We start from the raw sequence: 24289 nt of genomic DNA on the forward strand, positions 1-24289 counted from the left end.
TTGTAGCCAATCATAGAGTGGGACGCGAGACCGAGGAGGAAGCGGAATCCGCAGCCTAGCGCCCGGTTCGTCTCCCTCCGCCGCGTTCCGGGCCTAAGCGGGAGCGGCGGGGCGGGCGGCAGAGGGTGTCCCGGGACGGCGGCAGAGGCGGAGGGAGACACGGGGGCCTTGGGGGTCGCTAGGTAGGGGCCGCAGCGGCAGAGGAGCCCGCGGGCGGGGCAGCCGAGTTCCCGGAGGCCCCGCCTGAGAACGCGCGGAGGAGCCCGAAAGCAGGATGGCGGCGTCGGCCCTGTATGCCTGCACCAAGTGCACGCAGCGCTACCCCTTCGAGGAGCTGTCGCAAGGCCAACAGCTCTGCAAGGTCGGTGGACACCGGGCGCTCGGCGCACCGATCCGCTCCGGGTCCCGGGCATCAGGTGGGCGAGACCGGGGTATCTGCGTCCCGCCTGCTCGAATGCTGGGGCCGGCTCCGCCTTGCTCGGCGGTCTCGGGTGGGGCTGAGCCTGGCGGCCACCAGTCCACGGCGTCGCAGAGACCCGATGCAGACTCTGATCTCACCCCAACCTTGTCAGGGGCTGCCCTCTCCTTCCACTGGGAGGCAGGATGCAGTGTTTGCACTTTCTTGCTAGAAACCCGAACCCGAAGCTGCAGAGCTGATGGCATCCTGCTTAGTGTCCCGGAAAGTGAAGCGACTGGTTTGGGAACAAGGTGCTCTGATTTGGAGCTCCTCCCATCCTGTAAAAGCTGGGATGCTGTCTGTGAGCCACCGAACAAAATAGATGTACAAAGTAACACATGTAACCGCCCCTGGAAGTCAGTCCTGACAGCTTCCTTAATTTATGTGTTCCATATCCCACCACATCCAATATAGATAAAAAATATCTATGGCCTCCTCATGAAATTATACTGTGTCTAGCCACTGATGGGATAAGTCACTCAGTTGTTTACGTTGCCAGCCAGGTTTTACTGACATTTCAGACACTTGACTGGGTTGAGTAATTACCAGAAAAGTGAGATTGGATCTATAAATACTGACTAATGTATTCTTATTACAGGAATGTCGGATTGCACATCCTATTGTAAAATGTACTTACTGCAGATCAGAATTTCAGCAGGAGAGGTTTGTATACTGAACACATTTTCACTGTTAAAAATTCCTGTAAGGAATGTCTGGAGATTGTCATATTTGTGTTAAAAGTGTTTGAAAAAATACTTATGCTTCTGGAATTTAAAATTAAGAACTTTTATACATAGTATGAGAGAACACATTAACTAAAATGTCCTGGTGTTTATTTTAGAATTAGGGTTTAATTTGAACATGAGAAATTGGTAAGAGAAGTTTAGAAGCAGAGAAACACAATGGGGCTTTTGCTTTGTTTTCTTTACAAAAATTACAGAGTAAGTTGATTGCCTGTAAGCACAGTGTTTAGAGGTGGAGGCAGGAGAATTACCACTTAGAAACCAACCTTGACACACATATCCTAAGTCCTTGAGACCCTTGTCTCTAATAAGTTAATATGGAAAGTTTGTCTTTAAGAGAAATAACTTTGCAATCATCCTAAAATTAATAGCATGGTTTAAGAAGCTACTTGTTGTGAATTAGAGTAAGTAATCTACAAATCTTTTGACTCGTCCGTTCATTACAGATGAGCATTTGTTACCTCCCTAGGGTGATATGAGTAATCACCTGGATATAATTTCCTTTTCAGCAAAACTAACACAATTTGTAAGAAGTGTGCTCAAAATGTCAAGCAGTTTGGAACGGTAAGTATGTTTTTCATTTCTTGTCATTGTTGTTCATGACTCCCTCATAAAACAGCCCAGTTTTAAATCAGCATAGGGAATAGTCGTGGAAGAAAAGCTCCATAGACTTGATGGGAAAAATGAAAGCATTTCAAAACAAGTGCATGCTTTATATGTTATAGAGTGAAGATACAATTACAGCAAATTCCTTAATGTGGCGAACCTATTTGTTTACAGTGTTAATGTAATCATACTTTTGTCCAATTTCTGGAACTTTTTTTGTGGCCATAGTTGAAGGGTTCAAAACTAATGACAGTATCCCGTTACAAATTGGCCACATATGTGTTGTAGATGTTACCCATGCTATATAGGTCAAGTGCTGCTGACCTTAAGCCTCCATACTGTCCTGAATCTCAAAGAAGGCAAGCACGTTTATTGTTACTTAAACTGAATATGCTTATGCTAGTTTTTTTATATTGTCATTTACTGCAACTACTTATGTTCAATGAAATTCTTTTTAGTTAAGTAAATGATCTAACAGTTAAGTCAACTAATATTTACTACAGGTTCATTTCCTCAGATTATAGGTTCTTGAGACTTCTGTGAATAATTGTTTAACCTCATAAGCACATTTTGTATTATGTAAATGCTATGTAAGTCCTGAGTGTGTTTCCCCCAAAGGCCAGATTTCTGAGCATGCATACTTGAACTTCTTAACTGTCATAATAAAGTTTAGTTGAATGAATAGACCCATATTTGACTTTGAACACGTACTTGCAGAAACAAATGATTTTAGCTTAATTTCTTTCTTTAACTCCCTAAATTTTTACCAACACAGATTGTGTCTTACACAACAAAGTTTTAAATAGCTCAATTAAACTAAATGTGTTTATTTTTCAGCCCAAACCTTGTCAATACTGTAACATAATTGCAGCATTTATTGGTACCAAGTGTCAGCGTTGCACCAATTCAGAAAAGAAATATGGACCGCCTCAGACCTGTGAACAGTGCAAACAGCAGTGCGCTTTTGATCGGAAGGAGGAAGGAAGAAGAAAAGTACGTTTTAGTCATGCCATCGTCTAGAAATCAAACACCGAACAGCTTGGCGATTACTCTAAGTATACCTCTCAGACATTCGTTTCTGACACCTGGAAGCAGGAGGGGAGGAGCAGCATATCTGTCTGGGGACTGTGTGATCATGCTGGTAGATAGGATGACTACTTTAAAAATCAGCCGTGCTTAATATGCTTGTGTGCCTGTGTAGCTCCTTAAGCTATAGCTGGAGGGCCGTTTAAAACAAGGAATTCCAGAGCAGCGTGACAATACAGTAAAGCTGTCAAGGTTTTTCATTTGTTGTGCACTGTTATCCTCACTTCAGTTTGCAGTAAGTCCCTTCACTGAAGTTACTTAGACTTGTTGATGTGACGAGAACACCCCCTGACATTAGCACATAAAATTCGAAGTTAGCATTCTGCCTTTTGTTTAGGCTCATGCTTGTTTCTCTCTGCCTACAGTGACTTAATTATTACGTGTACAATGGCCCATTCTGCTGCTCAGCATTCACACAGGCCTCCTGTTGTCTGTCAGTTTCAGTTGCTTTGCAGGATGACTGTCTCTTTGAGGGGCTTACCCAGATACCCCACAGCACTGTATGTACCCTAGTTGTAGGACATGTCCCTCCAGCCTTTTCTGTATGAAATGAAAGAAGGCAGAAACTCTTATCTTAATTGTCCATAGAAGTCACTCTCCCCTGGACTCACGTGGTTCGTCTCGTTATTTGCAGTTGTTGGGGTCCATGAAATGGCCAGAAACACCAGTGGCTGGCGGGCTGTCACTTGTAAAGGGAATGCAGGGTTAAGTTCCTGCCTGCCCATAACCATTACATGCTTTTGTCTACTCAAGACAGCTCATATGTAAATGTAATTGAACCCAAGGCCAGGAGAGTGATAATAGCTGAACAAAACGTAACCACGTTTTTCTGTAAGGTTCATCACAGCCTTTGGAACAATTTTTTTTTTTACTCTTTTTTTAATTTATTTAATTATTAAAGATTTCTGTCTCTTCCCCGTCACCGCCTCCCATTTCCCTCCCCCTCCACCAATTAAGTCCCCCCCCCTCAGCCCGAAAAGCAATCAGGGCTCCCTGTCCTGTGAGAAGTCCAAGGAACCCCCACCTCCATCCAGGTCTAGTAAGTTGAGCATCCAAACTGCCTAGGCTCCCACAAAGCCAGTGCGTGCAGTAGGATCAGAAACCCATTGCCATTGTTCTTGAGTTCTCAGTAGTCCTCATTGTCCGCTATGTTCAGAGAGTCTGGTTTTATCCCAGGCTTTTCCAGACCCAGGCCAGCTGGTCTTGGTGAGTTCCCAGTAGAACATCCCCATTGTCTCAGTGTGTGGGTGCACCCCTCGCGGTCCTGAGTTCCTTGTTCGTGCTCTCTCTCCTTCTGCTCCTGATTTGGACCTTGAGATTTCAGTCCGGTGCTCCCATGTGGGTCTCTGTCTCTGTCTCCTTTCATCGCTTGCTGAAGGTTAATATTCAGGAGGATGCCTATATGTTTTTCTTTGGGTTCTCCTTATTTAGCTTCTCTAGGATCACTAATTATAGGCTCAATGTCCTTGGTTTATGGCTAGAAACCAAATATGAGTGAGTACATCCCATGTTCCTCTTTTTGGGTCTGGCTTACCTCACTCAGGATAGTGTTTTCTATTTCCATCCATTTGTATGCAAAATTCAAGAAGTCCTTGTTTCTTACTGCTGAGTAGTACTCTAATTGAATAAATGGGACCTCCTGAGACTGAGAAGCTTCTGTAAAGCGAAGGACACTGTCGCTAAGACACAAAGGTAACCCACTAACTGGGAGAAGATCTTCACCAACCCCGCAACTGACAAGGGTCTGATCTCCAAAATATATAAAGATCTCAAGAAACTAGACCGTAAAAGGCTAACCAACCCAATTATAAAATGGGGCATTGAGCTGAACAGAGAATTCTCAACAGAAGAACTTCAAATGGCCAAAAGACACTTAAGGTCATGCTCAACTTCCTTAGCGATCAGGGAAATGCAAATCAAGACAACTTTAAGATACCATCTTACATCTGTCAGAATGGCTAAAATCAAAAACACCAATGATAGCCTTTGTTGGAGAGGTTGTGGAGAAAGGGGTACACTCATCCATTGCTGGTGGGAATGCAAACTTGTGCAACCACTTTGGAAAGCAGTATGGCGGTTTATCAGGAAATTCGGGATCAACTTACCCCTGGACCCAGCAATACCACTCTTGGGAATATACCCAATAGAGGCCTTATCATACAACAAAAGTATACGCTCTACGATGTTCATAGCAGCATTGTTTGTGATAGCCAGAACCTGGAAACAACCTAGATGCCTTTCAATGGAAGAATGGATGAAGAAAGTATGGAATATATACATATTAGAGTACTTTGGAACAATTTTTAAAACTAAAAATGACAGTAGTAAATGACCTGTGGAAAGAACAGTGTTTATGGTGTGATAGGGGAAGCGTGGAAGAGTATCGCCACCGTGTTCTGCTTTAGTTGGGGCTGTGATGTCTGTTCGCAGGAGTTTCCCACTGTTCTAGCTATGTGAATGGTTGTAAATAGGATTTTAGACTTAGCAATCAATAGGCAAATCTACAGAAAAACAAACTGAATATGATGAGTATTGATTATAGGTGATATATTTACCATTGTGAGAAGTACTCTATCATTTTGGTAATTACACTGAGATTAAAACATTCAGGCTAGATTTCTTAAAAACAATTAGCCATTTGTACTTCTTAAAAACATTTTTAGGCTTATTTATATATATTAGTGTTTTGCCTGCATGTGTCTGCCTGGTGCCTATAGAATGCATTGGAACTGAAGTTAGAGGTTGTGAGTCACATGTGTGTGCTGAGAACTGAACCCAGGTCCTCTGTAAAAGCAAAAAGTGTTCTTAAATCCTAAGCCATTTCTTTAGCCCCTGTTGGAGTTCTTTTCTAGAAATAAATAAAGTTACTGTCTCAGAATTAAAGGGGTATAACAGTGCCAGAGGTATATAAATCAGTTCTCCCAGCCAGTTTAATAATCTCTTGCAATATTATCTCAAGTGTCGGATGTCTTAATTTTTTTTAAAAAATCTACATATTGCATTCATACTCTGCATTTTTATAAAACTCATGCTGTGGCCCAGGTGGTGTGAAAGGTGATTTGCAAGTTGAGTCTGCTGGACTCACTCTTGGGTTAGTTTACAATGCGCTTAATGCAGATACTTTCTTTAAAGGTCGATGGGAAGTTGCTGTGCTGGCTCTGTACTTTATCATACAAGAGAGTTTTGCAGAAGACAAAAGAACAAAGGAAGAGTTTGGGGTCTTCACATTCCAATTCTTCATCTTCGTCTCTCACTGAGAAAGACCAGCACCATTCAAAACACCACCACCACCACCATCACCACCACCATCGCCACAGCAGTGGCCACCACAAGTAAGCACTTTGAAATCCTTTGTCAAAACCCTTCCTGGCATTGCTAATGGTCTTTGCACACCACCTGGACCACATCATGTCAGTAGTGGTAAGGTACTAGGGCAGTTTGTGTTGCACCTGGTGAGCTGCCTTCGTATCTGGTTGTATTGTGAAAATTTTCCACACAGTATATTCAGTGTTATGAAAATAGTAAAGAATTCATCTATAAAATTCTCATGTGTGATATCAAAATATATCAGCATTATTTGGCATTTCAGTTATGCTAATTAACAAAAGCTTTAATTTTAAATGAGATTTTAGGGTTTTATGTTTGTACGTTTCATTTATTTTTTTTAATCTTATGAGTGTGCATACCACCACAAATTTAGACATTGGAGGATGATGTTGTAGAGTCCCACCTTATGTGGCTTCCAGAGATGAAGCTTAGGTCGAAGGCTTCATAGTAAGCCCTTGATCCTGCTAAACTAACTTGTTGTCCCAGGACCCAAAGTTAATTTCACTTGCCATTCTTTTATCTTACTAAAATCATATTTAAAACAGCGAGGAAGAAAAACAGCGGATTGTGGAATCCCTTGTTTCTCTTATACTTTTTTTTTCTTTTGTAGTAGGGATTGAACCTAGGTCCTATGTGCTTAAGCACAGGTTCTACCATTGGGCTACATACCCAGCCCTTACAGAAGCATTGTTAAACTTGGCAATTTCAAAACGTACTAGATAGTATTTTTAACCATGGGTACTATGTTTTTGATTTTTGTTGGTAGTTGGGGTTTTTTTAAACATAGGTGTAGTAGTAGTGCTGGTCAAATCAGACATCTTAATTTTTAAAGTCATTTCAGGCGAGGAGAAATTATGTAGTAGTAAGATCTTAACTGTGTGTACTCTCTAGAGGGTCTGTTTAGATGTAATTTTAGATTTTGTAGGAAAAAAATCAGCATTTAAACAAATTAAATATGTAAATGCAAATTGTAAATAAGGACATGTATACCCATTTTTCAGAAGAATTTGTTTTTTCTCCAAATTTTACTATTTATCTTTAGAATTTCATATAGTTATTTAAAATAAGATTTTATATGTAGGAAACAAATGGCTGCCACATTTTGCAACACAAAAGTTTTAGTTTAACTGCCAGCAAACACCTCTTAGATTGTGAGGAGTCATTGGGGCCTTGGCATTTATTATTATGTTGTCGTATTTCCTGGACTGACAAAGGTAAACTGCAATACAGTGACATGTGGTTCAGTAGTATCTGAGTAACCCAAGGAGCAGGTGAATACAAGCCTTGATTCTTGCTTCAAGAAGAATGACAACTATGTGCCATAAGTCCTAGTCCTCAGACCTTAGATCTTCTTCCCTGGCTGTCTTTCCAGGATTAATTTTCCTAGCATGATAGCAAAGACCAAGATGGAGAATTAGGTGACAGCCATCTAATCTTTTAAAACAGAAGCGGGGAAAGACAATGTTAATTTTCCATTTTTTTTTTCTCCTTTGGAGGGGTGGATACATTAATTCCTTGTTATTCACGGGAGATCCTTTCTAAGTCCTTTGGATACCAAAATCCAAAGTGCTACAGTCTCCATGATGTGGTCTAGTGTTTGCATGACCTATGCCTTAAGCACTGTAAATGATCTGTATTAGCAATACCTCACACAGTGGGTATGTTCATAACTCAGTGTCCATTATGTTATTTATGCAGAAAAGGCAAAATGGTCTGTATTGTTCAGTGCAGACAACCACTATAGGCTGACCTACATTTTCTCTGCAGTTAGTTGAATCCTCACATGCAGAACCTGGCAATACATAGGGCTGATGGTACATTTTTTTTTTTTTATCTGATGACTAATATGGATAGGCAAGCCAATGTGTTGGGTTCTGAGGACCATGGATGATATGGTGATTGATGGTGAGAGTTCATTATAGCAGGGCACAACACTAAAGTCAGTTTGGATCCAGCTATGACAATCCTCAGGTCACTAAGATGGAGATTCCAGGAGTTTCTGACAGATCATCAGTGTGCTGTTGCTACTTAATGAGTAATTACATGATTTGGGAAAGCTTACATGTAATGAGGTTTGTTTTAAACATACTTACATACATAAAGAGGAAATCCTTAGAACTGCAGCTGCCAGGTAAAGTGTCCAGCTTTATAGGATCACAGCTCCTTTCTCCCCACTTCTTCATTTACAGCTCAGTATGAATAATATGATTTTCAAGACTTTTTATTTGTTTGTTTTGGTCTTCTGAGTACATTTTAATCCCTTATTTTACTTTGCTTAAAAGCATAACTGAGCAGGCCATGATGGTATAGGACTTTAATCCCAGCACTCAGGAGGCAGAGGCAGGTGGATGTCTGTGAGTTTGAGGCCATCCTGGTCTACAGAATGAGATCTAGGACAACCAGGAAAACCCTGTCTCAAAAATTCAAAACAAAGCAAAATAAGACTGAAAATGGTCTTATATAAGTATATATATTATACATGTTAGTACTGTATTAGGTGGTCTTAAACACTTGTAGCCATAAACAGTGAATTATACTTGTGTCACAGATATGTGATGTGGGATTTTAAATAGCTTTAATAAATCATTATACTACCTTTATATAATAAATTATTACTATATAAAGGTCACACAACCTAGATCATGTGCATTTTTTAAGTTGTATTAATATGGTTTCTTGTTCGTAAATAATGTAGTGAAATTAATTTTATGGCAAAATGGAAAGGAAATCATAGCATTTTAAGTGAAATCAGTTGTTTTAATGAAATTTTCCAGTATGTTCAGTGTGACTTTTGTATTCAGTACAGACCAAGGAGAGACTACAGATTTTAGAGAGGCTGCTTAGGGGAAACCAAACAGAAATGAAAGAAATAAGCTATTTCGTGGTCCAGCTCGAGTTATGCGAAGGAGTTTATCTGCATTTGGAATAACCAGGTAGATGCAGGCTTCTGTATGGAATGACTAGGGCAGTTGACATTGTCATTCCTGGATTCTTAAATGATCCAGTCTACCACTGTTCGTGTCTCTAAAAGATTTAAGCTGGCTAGTAATCATTGCTCTAGAAGTTTATCCTCTTAGAATGTGATTCGTTCCCTGTGTTAGATTATCTAGCTTCTGTGAACAAAAGATGATAACACAGTTTGATTCTGTGGGGAAAGATGTTAAATGTATCTGTGTTAAATAAATGTTATCATATTACTTGCATGTTTTTCAGAATCAGCAGTCTAAGTCCTGAGCAGGAGCAAGGAATGTGGAAACAGAGGTATGTATGCTGGTGTGTGCTGTGTGTTTGCAGTGCACTTATGTAAATCAGCCTTTCTAATGTGGTTATTTAGATCAGCAAAACTAGTGATGTTCAGTGCTGTTTCAGAGGAGGAGCATCTTGTCACGTAATGCTTCTGTCTGTCTTATCCTAATCATCTCTGCTAATGTTTGCTTTCAGCCATAAATCTTCTGCAGCAATTCAGAATGAAACTCCAAAGAAAAAGCCCAAGTTGGAATCTAAGCCATCTAATGGAGATAGGTAAAAATGAATTCTTTAGTACTATGAAAATTAAACTTAATTGAATAGTTCCAGTTCATTATTACTACATATTTTGTCTGAGAATAGAAACATGGGTCTCACACACCAACTTCTTTATGTCACATGACCAGTTAAGAAGATTTTAATTTTGGCAATAAGAAAGTGGCACTGAACTATGTTGTTTTAACTGGGGAATAAACTTGGGTTTGAGGAAAGAACAAATCTGAGAATAGAACATTATAGTAATTGTTCTTCAAGGAAAAGAAACACAAATCTGTGGTATTTTTAAATTGGCCTGCTTAGAAATGTTTTGATTTAAAATATGAGTATGACTTTGTTTTTAGTTCATTAGCCAAAGTTTGCTGATGTTACTTACTGTACAAATTGGCTGCCTATTGCTTTACACTAGAAGTATTGACCCCCTAAAAGCTAATACTGAATTATATTTCTGCAGGTGTATGTAATGTGTGCCATTAGTAAGGTAATTTGCCAGTTGCATCCATTTCTGTCAGGTACATATTTTTTTGCATTAGCCTTAAGGATGTTTGTGGAATTGTCTAATTTATGCAATTTGAACATCTGCAGGTTTTCCTTCTACTTTATGTAACTCTGTTTTATTTTTTTCTTTTTAGTAGCTCTATAAATCAGTCAGCAGATAGTGGGGGAACAGACAATTTTGTCCTTATAAGTCAACTGAAAGAAGAAGTGATGTCTCTTAAGCGTCTCTTACAGCAAAGAGACCAGACCATTTTAGAGAAAGATAAAAAGGTAAGAATATATATATAGCTCAGTGAAGCCTGGTAAGATTTGCATTTTGGCTTTTATTTAGCCCTTGCAGAATTTCTTTAACTGTTTGATAATGTTTGTAATGCATGACTTTTATAGAACTACAGAAGCCCAAATTGGGTCTGAAACATCTAATAAAGATAAGTTTAAAAAATGGTGTATTGTAGTAAGTTTTGAGCATTTGTTTTAAGTTAGCATATAAATTTAAAATGAGATATATGGAATATATATAACAAATGGAGTGTATAAATTACTGTAGTTTCAGAGGTAATTGAAAACAGTCTTTGATTGATATGTCATGTCTCTGTCAAGCTATCAGCTGATGAGAAGTAATATTCTAATTCTTGTGGTAGTGATTAGCAGTAAGTGTTTAAGAGAGCATTTTGTAAGAAGGAGGAGGTGTACTTACTGGCTTTATGGTATTTAGCCACATTCAGGATGAAATCCCAATCCTGGCCATTTTTATGTGGCCTTAAGTAAAACATGCTCACTAGTTGAGGTCTTGGTTTCCCATTTCATAAATGTGTGCTGTGCTGACCGTGTGAAGAACTTCCTGCTGCCCTGGGCAGCATGCTGGTGCTGCTCTGTGTCACATTGGAAGGGACCTGACTGCATACTTGGGTCTCAGACAAACATCCACTAGGAAAACAGTGAAATAATTTGAGTGACTCCTAAAAATCATTAGTTGTGTTTTCAATGGACAAAAGAAATGAGCACAAAAAAGACTAGAATCTTTAAAAGGCACTGGCCATCAGAAAAAAGGAGGTCAAATTTAAGCGGTTTCAATAGGGTGTAAATAGTGCTCAAGTCCATATCCAGCAGTGCCAGGGCTGCAGTTCCCACACTAGATGGCTGCCGCTCGTCATTTTCTCTCTGTTTACTTCTTAGCTTTTGAAAGAGAGTGCCACTGTGTAACTTCTGTAACTCGGGACCACCTGCCTTTTCATCTTAAGTGCTGAGATTAAAGACAGGCGCAGCCTCTTTATTTTAGTATGTACCACAGTTTGAGTAAATTCAGTGTGTGAAAATTGGCATTGGTGTGTAATATAAAGTTGGACAGTTGTAGCTGTCTATTTTAGGGTTCTTTATGCATGGCAGAAGTTTTAAATTAACTTGCTTTTATGGAAATGCGTACACAGAGCTTTCATTTATCACGCAAAGCCAGTAGAACAAAAGTCAAATAACATGCCAGATTTACTGCAAACTAGCAGTAGCAGATTGTAGAGCAGTGGCCCTCGCCCTTCCCAGTGCTGCAGCCCTGTATGTGATACAGCAGCCCTAGGATCCAGCTCCTTCCATGGTGTGACCAACCCTTAACCATAAAATTATCATCAATGATAGTTCATAACTTCAGTTTTGCTACTTCTGTGAATTGTAGTGCGAATATCTGTGTTTTCCAATGGTCTTAGGTGACCCTTGTGAAAGGGTTGTTCAACCCACTAAGGGGTTGCGAACCACAGGTTGAGAACCTCCATTGTAGACTCTTTGGTCCTTTATCCCTAGACTGTTGTGTTGGCATTTCCTGCTTTACTGTTTGCTTTAAAAATCAAAAACCTAGCAAGTTTATAATTAGGGTTGTAAGGAAAATAATTATGTATCTAAAATTAACTACACACTTGACGTTTTTCTTTATAATTCTAAAGGGATCAAGTTAGTTTCCTGTCCCTGTTTGAACTCTTGAGTGATTTTTAAAACCAGGCACTGTACTAGGTCAGAAAGAGTCACAGGCAGATAAATCAATGGTGTCTTTACCCTCTAGCGTTGACAGTCTGGAAACAGATCACAGTCCAGCAACTAGAATAATTGCCAAAGTTGGTAGTATAAGAATTGATTGGCGTTTCACAACAGACGTCTGTTTACAATGTACAGTATTGGCCCAGGAGAGGGACTAAAGCCCTTTGTTTGGAAGGATGAGTATAAAACTCAATTTTCCTTTCGGCTTTTGCATCTTTTCATATACTAGGTACTTGGTAATCAGTACAAACTTTGAAAGGTTACATAACAACAGAACCCTGAAGCTGTGTCTGTATTCTGTTAATAGCAGTGTAGGTTGTAAATTTAAATCATAAAATAACTACACTTCTGTTTGTGTTCATATTTATGGAAGCATTGTCCCGTGGTCTCTATACCACTGAATTTTCTCTTAATACTTAACTAATTTGGTTCAGATTTTACAGTAATTGCTTTTCCACATACATTGATTGTGTTTCTGTGCTGAGAGGTAAATGGAGTGTGATGGCTTCATGTCCATAAGACTGGGTGCGAAGGAAAAGTTACAAACACTGTTGCCTTTGTTTGATGACTGTTGTGTACATTTGCACATCATTGAAAGATGATTTTAACTGGAACCTGTTTACTTCATGTGAAGTGTGTTTGGTTGGCACACTCTCTAGGATACAAACTTAAGCTTTCTTTGGCATGCTCATTGTGAAAGTATGACCAGTTAATCCAAAAGCAACTTCTCCAAGATGATCCTACCATTAAAATCCTGACAGTAGTAGGAAATCTGCTCTTAGTGACATAGAAGATGCAGCTGCCACCACATTTCCACCTGCATCACAAGTGTGCACCTGTGTTGACTATTTAAGTGGTATGTTTATGAAGGGATAGATACATGTAGACATGAGTGGCTTTTTTTTTTTTTTTCATTTCAGTTAACGGAGCTGAAGGCAGACTTTCAGTACCAAGAGTCAAATTTGAGAACTAAGATGAACAGTATGGAAAAAGCTCACAAAGAAACTGTGGAACAACTTCAGGTAAATGGTGTTATTTATGTGACGTTTTGAATTGGGCTGGAGATTTAAATCTGTATTGTAGTATTTCTTGACTTAGGTAAGTTGGTGTTATTACCCCTATTTTGTGCATTTCCAGTTTTAATTCTGACTTTATAAAGTTTTGAAAAGGTGACTCACTGCTAATCTTAAAACAGCGTTTACATTAAGTGGGCTTCCTGGAAAGCAGTGAAGACTGTTCACTTGACTGTTGAGCTAAGGTGAAAATACAGTCTTTACTCATTCTTCCCATTTCCTTTTGGATACCGGAAGGGAGGTAGATAAAGAAAACCACTTCTCAAAGACCATGATTGAAGGGCCTTTATGTTGTGTGCAGGTGCCGCAAATCAAGAGCCCTTAACTGTGGACTGTCTGAAAGTGTTACAGTTTATTAGGTTCACTATTACAGAATAACTGAAGCTGAGTCTCCACCCTCACAAAGAGGGTAGACAGCGAGCATTAGCACAGAAAGGGTTATTCCCTTATTAAAACTTTTTTGTTTTACACATTTGCTATGAAACTACACTACCTTTATTTCATGTTCTGTAGTTTATAAATTGTCACATTCATAGAGTTCATCTCTGAGTACCAGGCTCAGGGTTTTATTAGTTTATTTATGCTATTCTAGGATCAAACTCTGGTTCTCACACATGCTAGGCAAATGCTCTAGGTTTAACTCCTAGGTTTAGCAGCTTTGAATCTTAAGCATACAGGTGACGTCATATTCAGACTTGATACTTGAAAGGAGGGTGTAGCTTTGAAAAGAGTGTGAATATTGCTTTATTGGTATGTTTTATTTTCTGCTGAATTTTTTTTCCGCAACACCTATGGATATTTTCTGTTCCTGTTGTAGTTTGCTATGCTTCATAATTGAATAGTATTTACATATTTCCTGAAGTCCAGATATATATTCCCTGCTCATTAACTCTTTTTACTAGTGGCGGGAATCTGAAAGGAATCCACTGTAGCACCAGAGGCATGGTGAATGTGTTCAGGGAACTTGTTCTTGGCTGGTGATTTGTGGAAATGTATTACCTTCCCTCAGAGATGGCCTCTTGTTCATTAGTTAACTAATTTTACTCACCAACCATTATGCTGTTTTATATTATTCTTATTAAGCTATGTTGAATGTTTACCTGGGCTGTAGTCAACCTCCTATAACATAAGTACTGAAGTAAATACTTCCAAGTTATAGAATAACATGATAAGTACTTTCTAGGTTTGATTTAACCTGGTATGTACTTCCCACTGCTCCAAAGAACAACAATTACTTTTGTTATAATCAGTTGTAAGAGAAACATTTTTGCTTTAGCCTGGTTGGTGTCTTCAGCTTACTTCCTCTTAGTTGAATTTTTCTATGTTGCCAGTATGGCAGACACTCACACAGAAGGGAGGCTGTGTGTGTGTGTGTGTGTGTGTGTGTGTGTGTGTGTGTGTGTGTGTAGTCAGTGTGTTTTGTATATGCTGTTCATATATGCTCCTTATAAGAGCTGACTATGAACTGCCCCCATCTTACTGGTGAAACTGATTATGTAATTAGTGAGATGTAGAATACGTACATTGTGTGCCTTAGGTTTACCCGTACGTTCCCCTGTTCTGCATCGGCTCACAATTCAGATTACTCCTCCTTAGCAGTTGTTTCCCCAGACAGTGAGTTTCTGCCTGAGACACTCTTCACAGCTAAGTATAGTCCCCACCCACTTGTTTTAGTAGCAGTTACTGAGGTGAGTATACCTAGTTGATGATTTTCTCATTTTGTTTTGCTTTTAAAGTAGTACTTCGCTGTATAGCCCAGTTGGCCTCAAACTCAAAATCCTCTTTAAGTACTTGGACTTGTCCCTTTACTCCTGTCTGTTTTCTTAATCTTTTATGATATACAGAAGATAATGATTAACAAAGTTTATCTTGCACTAATACCTCTTCAAATATTTTAAACTATCAAACCTAGGAACACAGACTGAAATTTATACCCCAAATGGTATACAATCCTCCTAAGTACCAAATAATGCCAAGTAAAAATTCTCTTTTTTAGTAAGACAAGCTAAAAGGAGAAGGCAGTTGCCTGTGAATGTTTTTATGCCCAGGCCACTGCACTGTGGCTGTGTGATTAGTTCTTTGAGCTCCTTGAGGCTCTTGTGGATAAGGTGTCCTCCAGTTAAGTGTGGGTAAGTAGTTAGGCAGGGTCTATGTAATTATTCATTGAACGCTCTTCCTTTATTTAGGCTGACATTTTTAAATGTTTCTGACTTAAATATTAAAATAATTTCATTGGCCGGGCGGTGGTGGCACATGCCTTTAATCCCCTTACTTGGGAGGCAGAGGCAGGCGGATCTCTGTGAGTTCGAGGCCAGTCTGGTCTACAAGAGCTAGTGCCAGGATAGGCTCCAAAGCTACAGAGAAACCCTGTCTCGAAAAATTAAAAAAAAAAAAAAATTTTCATTGACTTCTATAGGGTATAAAGTCAGTATTAGAATAAAATCTCACTGTATAAATACTGCACTGCAGTTTATATTGCAAATGTTTAAAATAAGACTGATTAAGTTTATTTAACAACCAATGCACCATTTTTCCTAAAGCCGTTGTCTTATATAATTTATCAACAAATTACTAATGTCATTGGGAGACTAAATCTATAAATACATATTGAAAAACAGCTGCAAAAGTATTAAAGAGAAAAACTGCCTTCAAGGTCTATTTCTTTAGTTCTGCATTTGAGTCTAAGAATGAAAAATGTAAGTTCAGTTTTTCTTGATTGAAAGTGGAGTTTCAATTTTTGGTAAGCCAGTGTAGATACTTGTTGGTAACTATCTCTGCAGACCTGGTGAGTGCCTTCCTATTGGTATGCACTCTGAAATTTATTTCTTGGGTTTTTTCCTCTTCTTAGCTGGTGGGTCTGTTGGTTAAATAATACATAGCTACACTGTTACTATTTAAATCTGGCTAGCATTGACTGGGATTTGTCAGAGAGTAACAGCTTAAGCTTATGAGTAGTGCAGACATCCCTTTGTGTGATTTATTTTAGGATTGCTTGTTTTTGAGTAGTGCCAAAGCTCCATACTGTTTCTTTTGGTTTGGAAACTTCAGAACTGCCTTGATAACTTGTAAACTGTCTGTTTACTCAAGGAACTTCCATTATCTGACTGAAGAATGAGAAAGACTCAGTGAAGGTCCTACCTGTAAATCCCCACAAGCACCACTAGTACCAAACAGGACCCTACAGGCAGTGTTCCTGTCTGATGACCAGGCATTGTATAGTCAGCTGAAAATTCAGATTATTGGTAAAGTGAAATTATGAGTCCTTTTTTTTTTTTTTTTTTTTTTTGGTTTTTCAAGATAGGGTTTCTCTATGGCTTTGAAGCCTGTCCTGGAACTAGCTCTTGTAGACCAGTTACCAGGTTGGCCTCAAACTCACAGAGATCCGCCTGCGTCTGCCACCCAAGTGCTGGATTAAAGGCATGCACCACCACTGCCCTGAGAAATTTTGAGTCTTTGACCAGAAAAAAGGAAGTTTTTTCTTATGAAATTATACTAGTACTGTTAGGAATTTGCTTAGATGATACTAAAGTCTTCATCACATGAAAGGACCATCAGGGACTGGTAAGAAATGGTAACAAATAGCGTCTTACTGCTAAGTCTTACAACCAGAGTTTGATTTCTAGGTCCCACATGGTGGGAACAGGGAATGAGCCCCCACAATCTTATTGTGTGTGTACACAAATAAATAAAAATTGTTTTTTTAAGAAGGACCTTTGGCAAAGTGATAGAATGATTTTTATAAATAGTCTTATACTTTTTCTGCACATCAGTAAACAGCAAATGGAAGACTTCATTCAGCTCTCTGAAAAGTTCTCCAGAATAAACATTCGGTTCATTCTTTGATGATGTCAGGTGTAGAATAACACGAATTTAAATAGCTTTCATGTCTTTAAAAAACCAAACCTTTTTTCTTATTTTAAATTTGAATCTTGTAGGGAGAGAGCCTCTTGGCATTTCTGGACAAATTTTATTAACATTTGCCAAGAGCTGATAAACCAGTTTAGAATTTTCTTTCTACCTATCTAACCTTAAAAAAGATTAAATATATGGATCTCTTAGTGTTTCATTGATAAAATTTTTATACAAATGAAAAAGTATGAAGTAGTAGTTTTCAGCATAACTTAATAGTTCAAACGTTTTAAACCTTGAATTTTTGTCTCTCACAGGCCAAAAACAGAGAACTTCTCAAACAGGTTGCAGCCTTGTCAAAGGGTAAAAAATTTGACAAGAGTGGAAGCGTGCTAACATCTCCTTGAGAAGGTCGCTTGTGTAGCATTTCTGCTTGACAGTGTATATTTGAGGGTCCTGTGAAGCCCTTATGTTCTGTGCAGTGGAAAATATTTTTACATGCCAAGTAAATTGGTGTGTTTCCTATTCACTTTTATAATGGACACAGCATTTTTTAAGTTGTAAACATGCAGATAAAACTTCAGCTGGTTTGGAGTGACTTCTTAATTCTTTGATACCTAGAACTTTTTTCTAGTAATAGTATTAAAGGTTGTGGGGTGCACGTATGTGCACTATATAAAATGCAACATGCAATAATGGAGTGGTTAGAAGAACAGCAGCAGGGTTTGTGTTTTGCTTTTATTTAACACTATGCTGATTTCAGATAAATAGTTTTCAATTTAGAAATGCAAAACTTTTAAACAAGGAAAATGGTGAACACTGGTTTTTTGGGAATTGTATTTTTACTTCGCATCAACATAAATTTAGAGAATCATGGTGCTTTTATTAAAAGAGCTTCAGAGTATATGTAAATATGTTTTTAAAAGTTACATCACTAACATTAGTTTAGTAATCTAACATTTCATTGCTGTTATAGGATTGATGTTTACTGTACAGCATCCAAGATAAAATGTGTTTTTGTTTTGTAAAAACTGTAGATTTTTACTTACAAGTGCCTTTTGCCACCTAATGTTTTTATTTATAGGAATGCTGAACTTTTGTACATATGGTTTGTTTAAAAATCATGTTAATACGTGTTTGTATATAAGTGCATATGTACAGAACCCAATTTTAAAAAGAAATCAATTGTCAAGACTTCATATTAAGAATTAACTGATAATGCATATAGACTTAAGTGATTTTGTGCTTTGTTTCTGTATCATAAGGGAAACTATTGGTCATTGAGTTCATTTAATTATGTTGAAATACTTTCCTAAAGATTTAATTTTAACTCCGCTTTGATAGAGTGATTTTATTTTTATGTTGTGTGGCTTCACGTTTATATTTTGTGAGTTACATGTTTTACTTTATTTTTATATGAAATTTCTTTAAAATTTATAATGTTTCTATAACGGTCCATATATCTGCTTTTTTTTATAATGTGTTGCTAAGTTAATATTTATGTACACCATACTTTGTAAATTTAATACAAATCTGGAAAATTAAATAACTTTTTATAATCAAATCCGTGCTTAGGTCTGAATAATAATTGAAATCCGTAAGATTCAGACACTATTTATAAGTAATTTGTCTCAAAGTATAAAATTGTCTATAAAGGAATACAATAGTATGGAATAGATTCTGTGAAATTGCAAATTAGCTTCTGAACTCCAGTGGTTTTAAGCCAGTAACTGAAATTGATTATTTTAGTTGTGGTTTCGAGATGAATTTTAAACTAAAGGCATTTCTAGAAACCATATATGGCTTCTTTTTCTTAGAAATGTGCAGTTAAACTTCTTTGAATCAGCTCTGAAGGTTTTGTTTTTAGATAAAAGTTCATATCAAAGATTAATGTTCTTAAAGCATACGTAATTATAACAGTTCTTTTTAAATTATTCAAGTTTTAGTAAACTTCCCACAGTTGTTTACTACAAGTGAAGGCAAATCTACCAATTTGCAAACACATAGTTTTCAAGTAACAGTAAGATTGAATTGGAAAAAGCAAGGCAGTCTGTTGTTATGAGGCCCTCACAAATAATGTTAATTTATTATACTGTTCTCAACCATAGGAGATAATGCCTTAATGTGGATGCTACGTTTGGAGGATTTCCTGCATTCAGAAAGTAGTCATTACTTTGCTTTAAATTCTGTAATTATTTGTATTACAGTTTCCTGGCCACTTTTCAATCCACAGTAGTCACAATTCTAAATGAACTATAGTAGTTCTGGTACTTTATTGGAGACAATAGAAACGGAATCCTCCCATCCTTCGTTAACTAACATGGAAATTGAGAATCAGCTTAAAATAGTGAAGCTTTGTAAAGTGCAAGGCCGAAACCTAAATTTAGGGACTTCAGGCCGTTCAGTTCTAATTAGACAAACTCTTTACTTCCATGACCTTATTTTATAACTTTTCTTTTTGCAATTGTATAAATTAGTAATTGAGTCCCAGTCCCAGATATGTAGTGTGTTGAGCGAATGAGTTGATACCCTTTAAATGTGGACCTGTCCAGAGATACTATGGTGTGCTGTATTGTGCTTTTAGCCTGTTCGCTGCAGTTAGCATAGCCCAGTGAGGGCCATTTGAGCTCCAATTATCATGTATTAATAGCCTGTGAATATTAAGGTCATCTTTAGAGTGTATTGGTCTAAATATGCATTTTACAATGAACCTGTTAATGCTGGTCACATGTATAAATTAATGAAATACTGTACCTGTACACATCTGACTGTTGACATTTTGTACTTTTTTTTCTAAACCCAACTATTTCACAATAAAAAGGATGCCAAAAGTTTTGTGTTAATTCTACTAGGACAGATTACTCTAACTTGGGTAGAAATACACACAAAATAAATCCTAAGGACCACAAATCCAAAATTGACTTCAGTCTGAAATCAAGGTGTTGGCAGGGTGGTCCTGGATGGGGGGGGGGGGGTTGTCAGTCCCTCTCTCATCCCACTCTGAGAGTTCCCGTCCATTCACCTCCAGAGCCCAGAGTCGCCTCCTGAAATCTCCCTTCTTTCTTACAGGGTGTGTTGTGCCCTCCTGCATCAGCGTGCTCTCCCCATCTCACACTCTTAGATAGATCTGCAAAGTCCCAGTTGTTCAGTAGCGTGCCGTATTTCCAGATGTAAGAATCTCATTATGGATGTTTGAGGCAAAGCATTATCGACCATACTCGAAGGTTCATGGTTTTCCCTCCCAGTGAAGTCCTAGCAGTAGATAAGAGGAAAATGACTGGGACTAAATATTAGAATATCCTGCCCAATTCATTCTGCCTTAGTGACATGGATAAGCAAATCTGAATATACAGTTTAACATAGTCTAGAAGGTAAAAGTGATGCATTGACGCACTGAATGAATCTATGTTCATAGTTAGACTAAAGAGAAACATAAGACGAGCAGTAATTGGTCACCATTGGCCAGTGGTTAGGGACCAGTTCATTATTTTGAACATTGGTATTAATTATTTTCAAACACTAGACGAATAGACTAGAGGCGCTTTTAGGAGGAAAATCTTACTGAATGCCAAAATTTAGGATGGAATAATGATCTGTTTTTGCAACTTGCAGTAGAGAGAGGGCACCAAAAGTAGCTAAAACTTAGGAAAAGACACAGTTAATCTTTTATAGGTTGCCCAGTTGGTAGGTTTAGCTTCTTTCAAAGTAGCAGGAAATAGAACCCCAGGTCAGATTGAAAGGTACCCCAAAAGGATGTGATTGGCACTTTTATTCATAAATTGCAAGGGGGATGAAAGCTATTGAGGTAGTACCTGAAGCTCTCCAATACCCAATCACTTGGTGGCCCTCATTTGGAATGTGGAACAAATTTCAAAAGGTTTTCTTTCAAAAATTTATACAATGGTGGAATTTGTATACTGGTTATCTTATGTGATTGAAGAATCACTCTCACACAGACCCTGCAAGGAAAAAAAAATGAAGAATCATCTCCCATTGTGATAATCGTATAATTACTCTTTACAAGTCCTTGTGATAGCTGCTAAATACATTAAATGCTTGGCTAATCACATGAAGAGATGGCTTGGAATAGAAACAAAGCAGGATTAGTTGAGCTGCTGCTTTTAAGTGACTGATGTATAAATTACTGTCCCTTTTTGTGAGGAGGAAAAAAAGCAATGCAAACAGCATTATGAATGCCTGTAATTCCAACACTTGAGAGATTGAGGCCAGCCTGACCTGTGTGATGAGACCCTTTCTTAAAAGACAAAACACCAGCACCAACCATCCCTACCAAATTACACTCAGTTTGTGTGTACTGAAGAAAAAAATGTGAGCAGAATTAAGTTCTAGTAAGAAAGGAAAAGGATGTACCCAGCACTCCCAGTTGTCCCTGGAGACATTGATTGAGTCTGCTCACTTTCTTCCAGCGACGCCTGAGTAATGGCTGTTGTATGCTGTAGTGTAATTTTGGTTCCTGCTTCTCCCTCCTAACAAACGGTATCAGTGCCACAGAAGAACATAGGCTGGAACTGAACTCTGGTAGAGACGTTCCATTCGCCCGGTGTTGCTTGGAGTTACAGGTGCAAAGACCAGATGTGCATGCACCAGATGGTTGCAGGGAGCACAGAGGCTGTAAGGGATTGCACTGCTGAGAGAAGAACTAAAGTGTTCAGAAAACTGAAGAAGTTCAGGGCCCAGCTTTGCCACAGCTGCCTGTGTCTCCTGCCTTGTCCCTGGCCTTAGTCTCACCTCATCCTTTATATGGAAAGGTCAGAGGTGATCAGGCCTCTATCCTGTGTCTCCTTTTAAAATTTCAAAACAATATTTATTTCCTAGGTTCTTAAATGTTACCTCTAAAGTCTAGTGTTACATAAACATATAATAGCAGACCAGATCCACGTTCATTTCCACACTGTATCTTGGTGCAACTTGGCAGTTCCATTTAGATGTCTAAGCCTCTTACAGATATCTTACTATTTTACCTTTTTATCTACCGTGTGGGGTATGTGTGCATGAACACACACGGACACACGATGGACACCAATGCCACAGTGTGCGTGTGGAGGTACGAGCACTAGCAGGAGTCAGTTCTCTCCTGTGTGAGCCCTGGGATTCAAGCCCAGGCCATCGGGTTTAGGGACAAGCACCTCTGCCCTCTGAGTCATCTTGCCGGTCCAAGCCTCTTCAATTTATTATGTTCAAAGTTGTTAGCTATGCCCCGACCCCCAGTCAAAATGGCAGCCCAACCAGCCCCTCTTGGTGTTCTCACCTTAGTGGAAACCATTCAGTTAGTTGGGGCCCCAGTCTTCAGAACTGCCCTGCCTCTTCTCTTTCTGACACTCTGCCCATTCTTTCAAAATTTCTACCAGGTCTAACTTCAAACAAAGCCAGAATTTGACGACTTAGCCCGTTTCCACTACTCGGTCACTTGGCTGTAGTTGATTCTTAGAGTAAGCCTACGAGGTCACCTTATCTCTGGCCTCCAGTGGTTTCTTTTTTGAAGACCTTTCCTGGAGACAGTTTTAATGATCAGGGCAGCCGAGGTTAGAGAGGGTCTGCTCCTGGGATGAAGCAAATAAAGGCTGGTCAGCTTCCATGGTGTAGCAAACAAGCCTGCACAAGCAAGAGCTGTTAGTAAAGGTGGCTGTAAGCTCAGGCCGAGATCACCTGACCTAGTGCAACTTAGACTGGTGGATTATTAACCCTGGTTCTCACAGTTTCACAGGCCAAGCCCATGATGAAGGCACTGGCTGACTTCCACTTGTGGAGGGGGTTCATTCTCATCACCTCCTCAGGGGAAAGTCAAGGAAGCTGGCTTCTCCTCGTGTCTACGGCATGATCTCATTGCATCCCCTGTCTTTCTACTGCCATCACTTGGTGATCCAGCAGAAGAATTTTGGAGAGAAAACAAATGCAAACTCCTCTGACTGGAAGCCGGAAAATGGATTTACTTCTCAGCTCTGCAGTAGCCTAAAGACCTTGGCTTTAAAACAACCTATACAAAACTACAAGTCGCTGACTCATGGGTAGCTATCCCTCCATCTTAAAGTCTGTGCATACAAGAGGAAATGAAGACTCTTGCTAAGATTTTAACCTTTTTGTTAAAATTCCTACCATTGTCCACCAGAGGGAGGGCTTTGCTACAAAACCATACTACCTTTAGCCATCTCAGTCCTAGGACCTTCCGTGGTTAGAGTAACCTTCTCCAGTTAGTTTATAGTACTGGTTGTGAGCCTACCCTTTAAGGGCTGAGCCATTATCAGCCCTCTAGTTACTTACAGTTGAATATTTTGTTATATGTGAGAATACATTTTCAGAAGCAATTAGTTTTAGGTAATTCCATCATCCCCCCCGCATCCAGTCAACCAAAAAGCTCAATAAAAGCAAATTTTAAAATAAAATTTTCTCTTTGGATGGATTGATTTTAAATTCAGAATTGCTGTGGGAACTCCTTCAGCCAATAGCCTTTAAGGTACCAGCCCCCTTGGGCATGGTCTCTTGTACTATAAATGCAGCTGTAAAGCTTGCACACACATCCGCTCATGCACTTGCTCTTTCTCTCCAGTCTGCTGGATTTGGTTCCTGTTCTCTGTTCGTGCAGAGGACTGTGATTTGAGAGTCTACCCCTAAATAAATAAACCTTTGTTATACTCAATTCTGAGCTAGTGTTAGATTATTTTATAGCATTCATCTTCATCTGACATGAAACTGCTCTTGCCTGGACTGCTAGATGTTATGTTGTACATGCAGGAACCACAGAGAAATGACTGCTGAACTTGCCTAAACATGAAACGGTCCTTCGGTGTTCCTGCTTCATGAAAGAGTCTGCTAGACATTCTGCAGGACACAAAAGAAAGTGACTGACAAACTGCCAAGATAGGTGGAACTGTCTTTGAAATTCCCTGCCTCATGGGAAAGTCTGCTGGATACTATGGGTCCACAGGCTGAAGATGGATGCTCCAACTGTACAGAAGAACTTTGGGTGACTGTCCAGGCAGCGAGATGTCTCTGTCAATTCTAGAGTTTGGAAGTTGCTTACAATGTACTTCCTCTTAACTTAGGAAATATTATATCCTTCTGGGGCCTTTGATGGGGTTGAAAAATAG

At 38.9% G+C, this 24289-nt stretch overlaps 1 protein-coding gene across 3 annotated transcripts; it reads left to right on the forward strand.

Moving 5' to 3' along the window:
- The first annotated feature begins 81 nt into the window (after positions 1 to 81).
- On the forward strand, positions 82 to 23525 carry Fam76b (family with sequence similarity 76 member B). 3 transcript variants are annotated; one of them, XM_041657609.1, is made up of 10 exons: positions 82 to 361; positions 1056 to 1120; positions 1710 to 1764; positions 2644 to 2799; positions 6025 to 6224; positions 9433 to 9480; positions 9661 to 9741; positions 10374 to 10509; positions 13182 to 13283; positions 22901 to 23525. In XM_041657609.1, the coding sequence occupies exons 1-10, from the start codon at positions 275 to 277 to the stop codon at positions 22919 to 22921; spliced, it is 951 nt and encodes a 316-aa protein (XP_041513543.1). In that variant the 5' UTR covers positions 82 to 274; the 3' UTR covers positions 22922 to 23525. The 3 variants fall into 3 exon arrangements, with proteins under 3 accessions (XP_041513543.1, XP_041513540.1, XP_041513541.1); XM_041657606.1 differs by lacking the exon at positions 22901 to 23525 and adding an exon at positions 17501 to 20008; XM_041657607.1 differs by lacking the exon at positions 22901 to 23525 and adding an exon at positions 17501 to 20008 and having other exon boundaries at positions 10377 to 10509.
- The last annotated feature ends 764 nt before the right edge of the window (positions 23526 to 24289 follow it).

Source organism: Microtus oregoni, unplaced genomic scaffold (genome assembly GCF_018167655.1).
Source record: "Microtus oregoni isolate MIOR12 unplaced genomic scaffold, Mior012 000008F_ref0000371, whole genome shotgun sequence".
NCBI lineage: Eukaryota > Metazoa > Chordata > Mammalia > Rodentia > Cricetidae > Microtus > Microtus oregoni.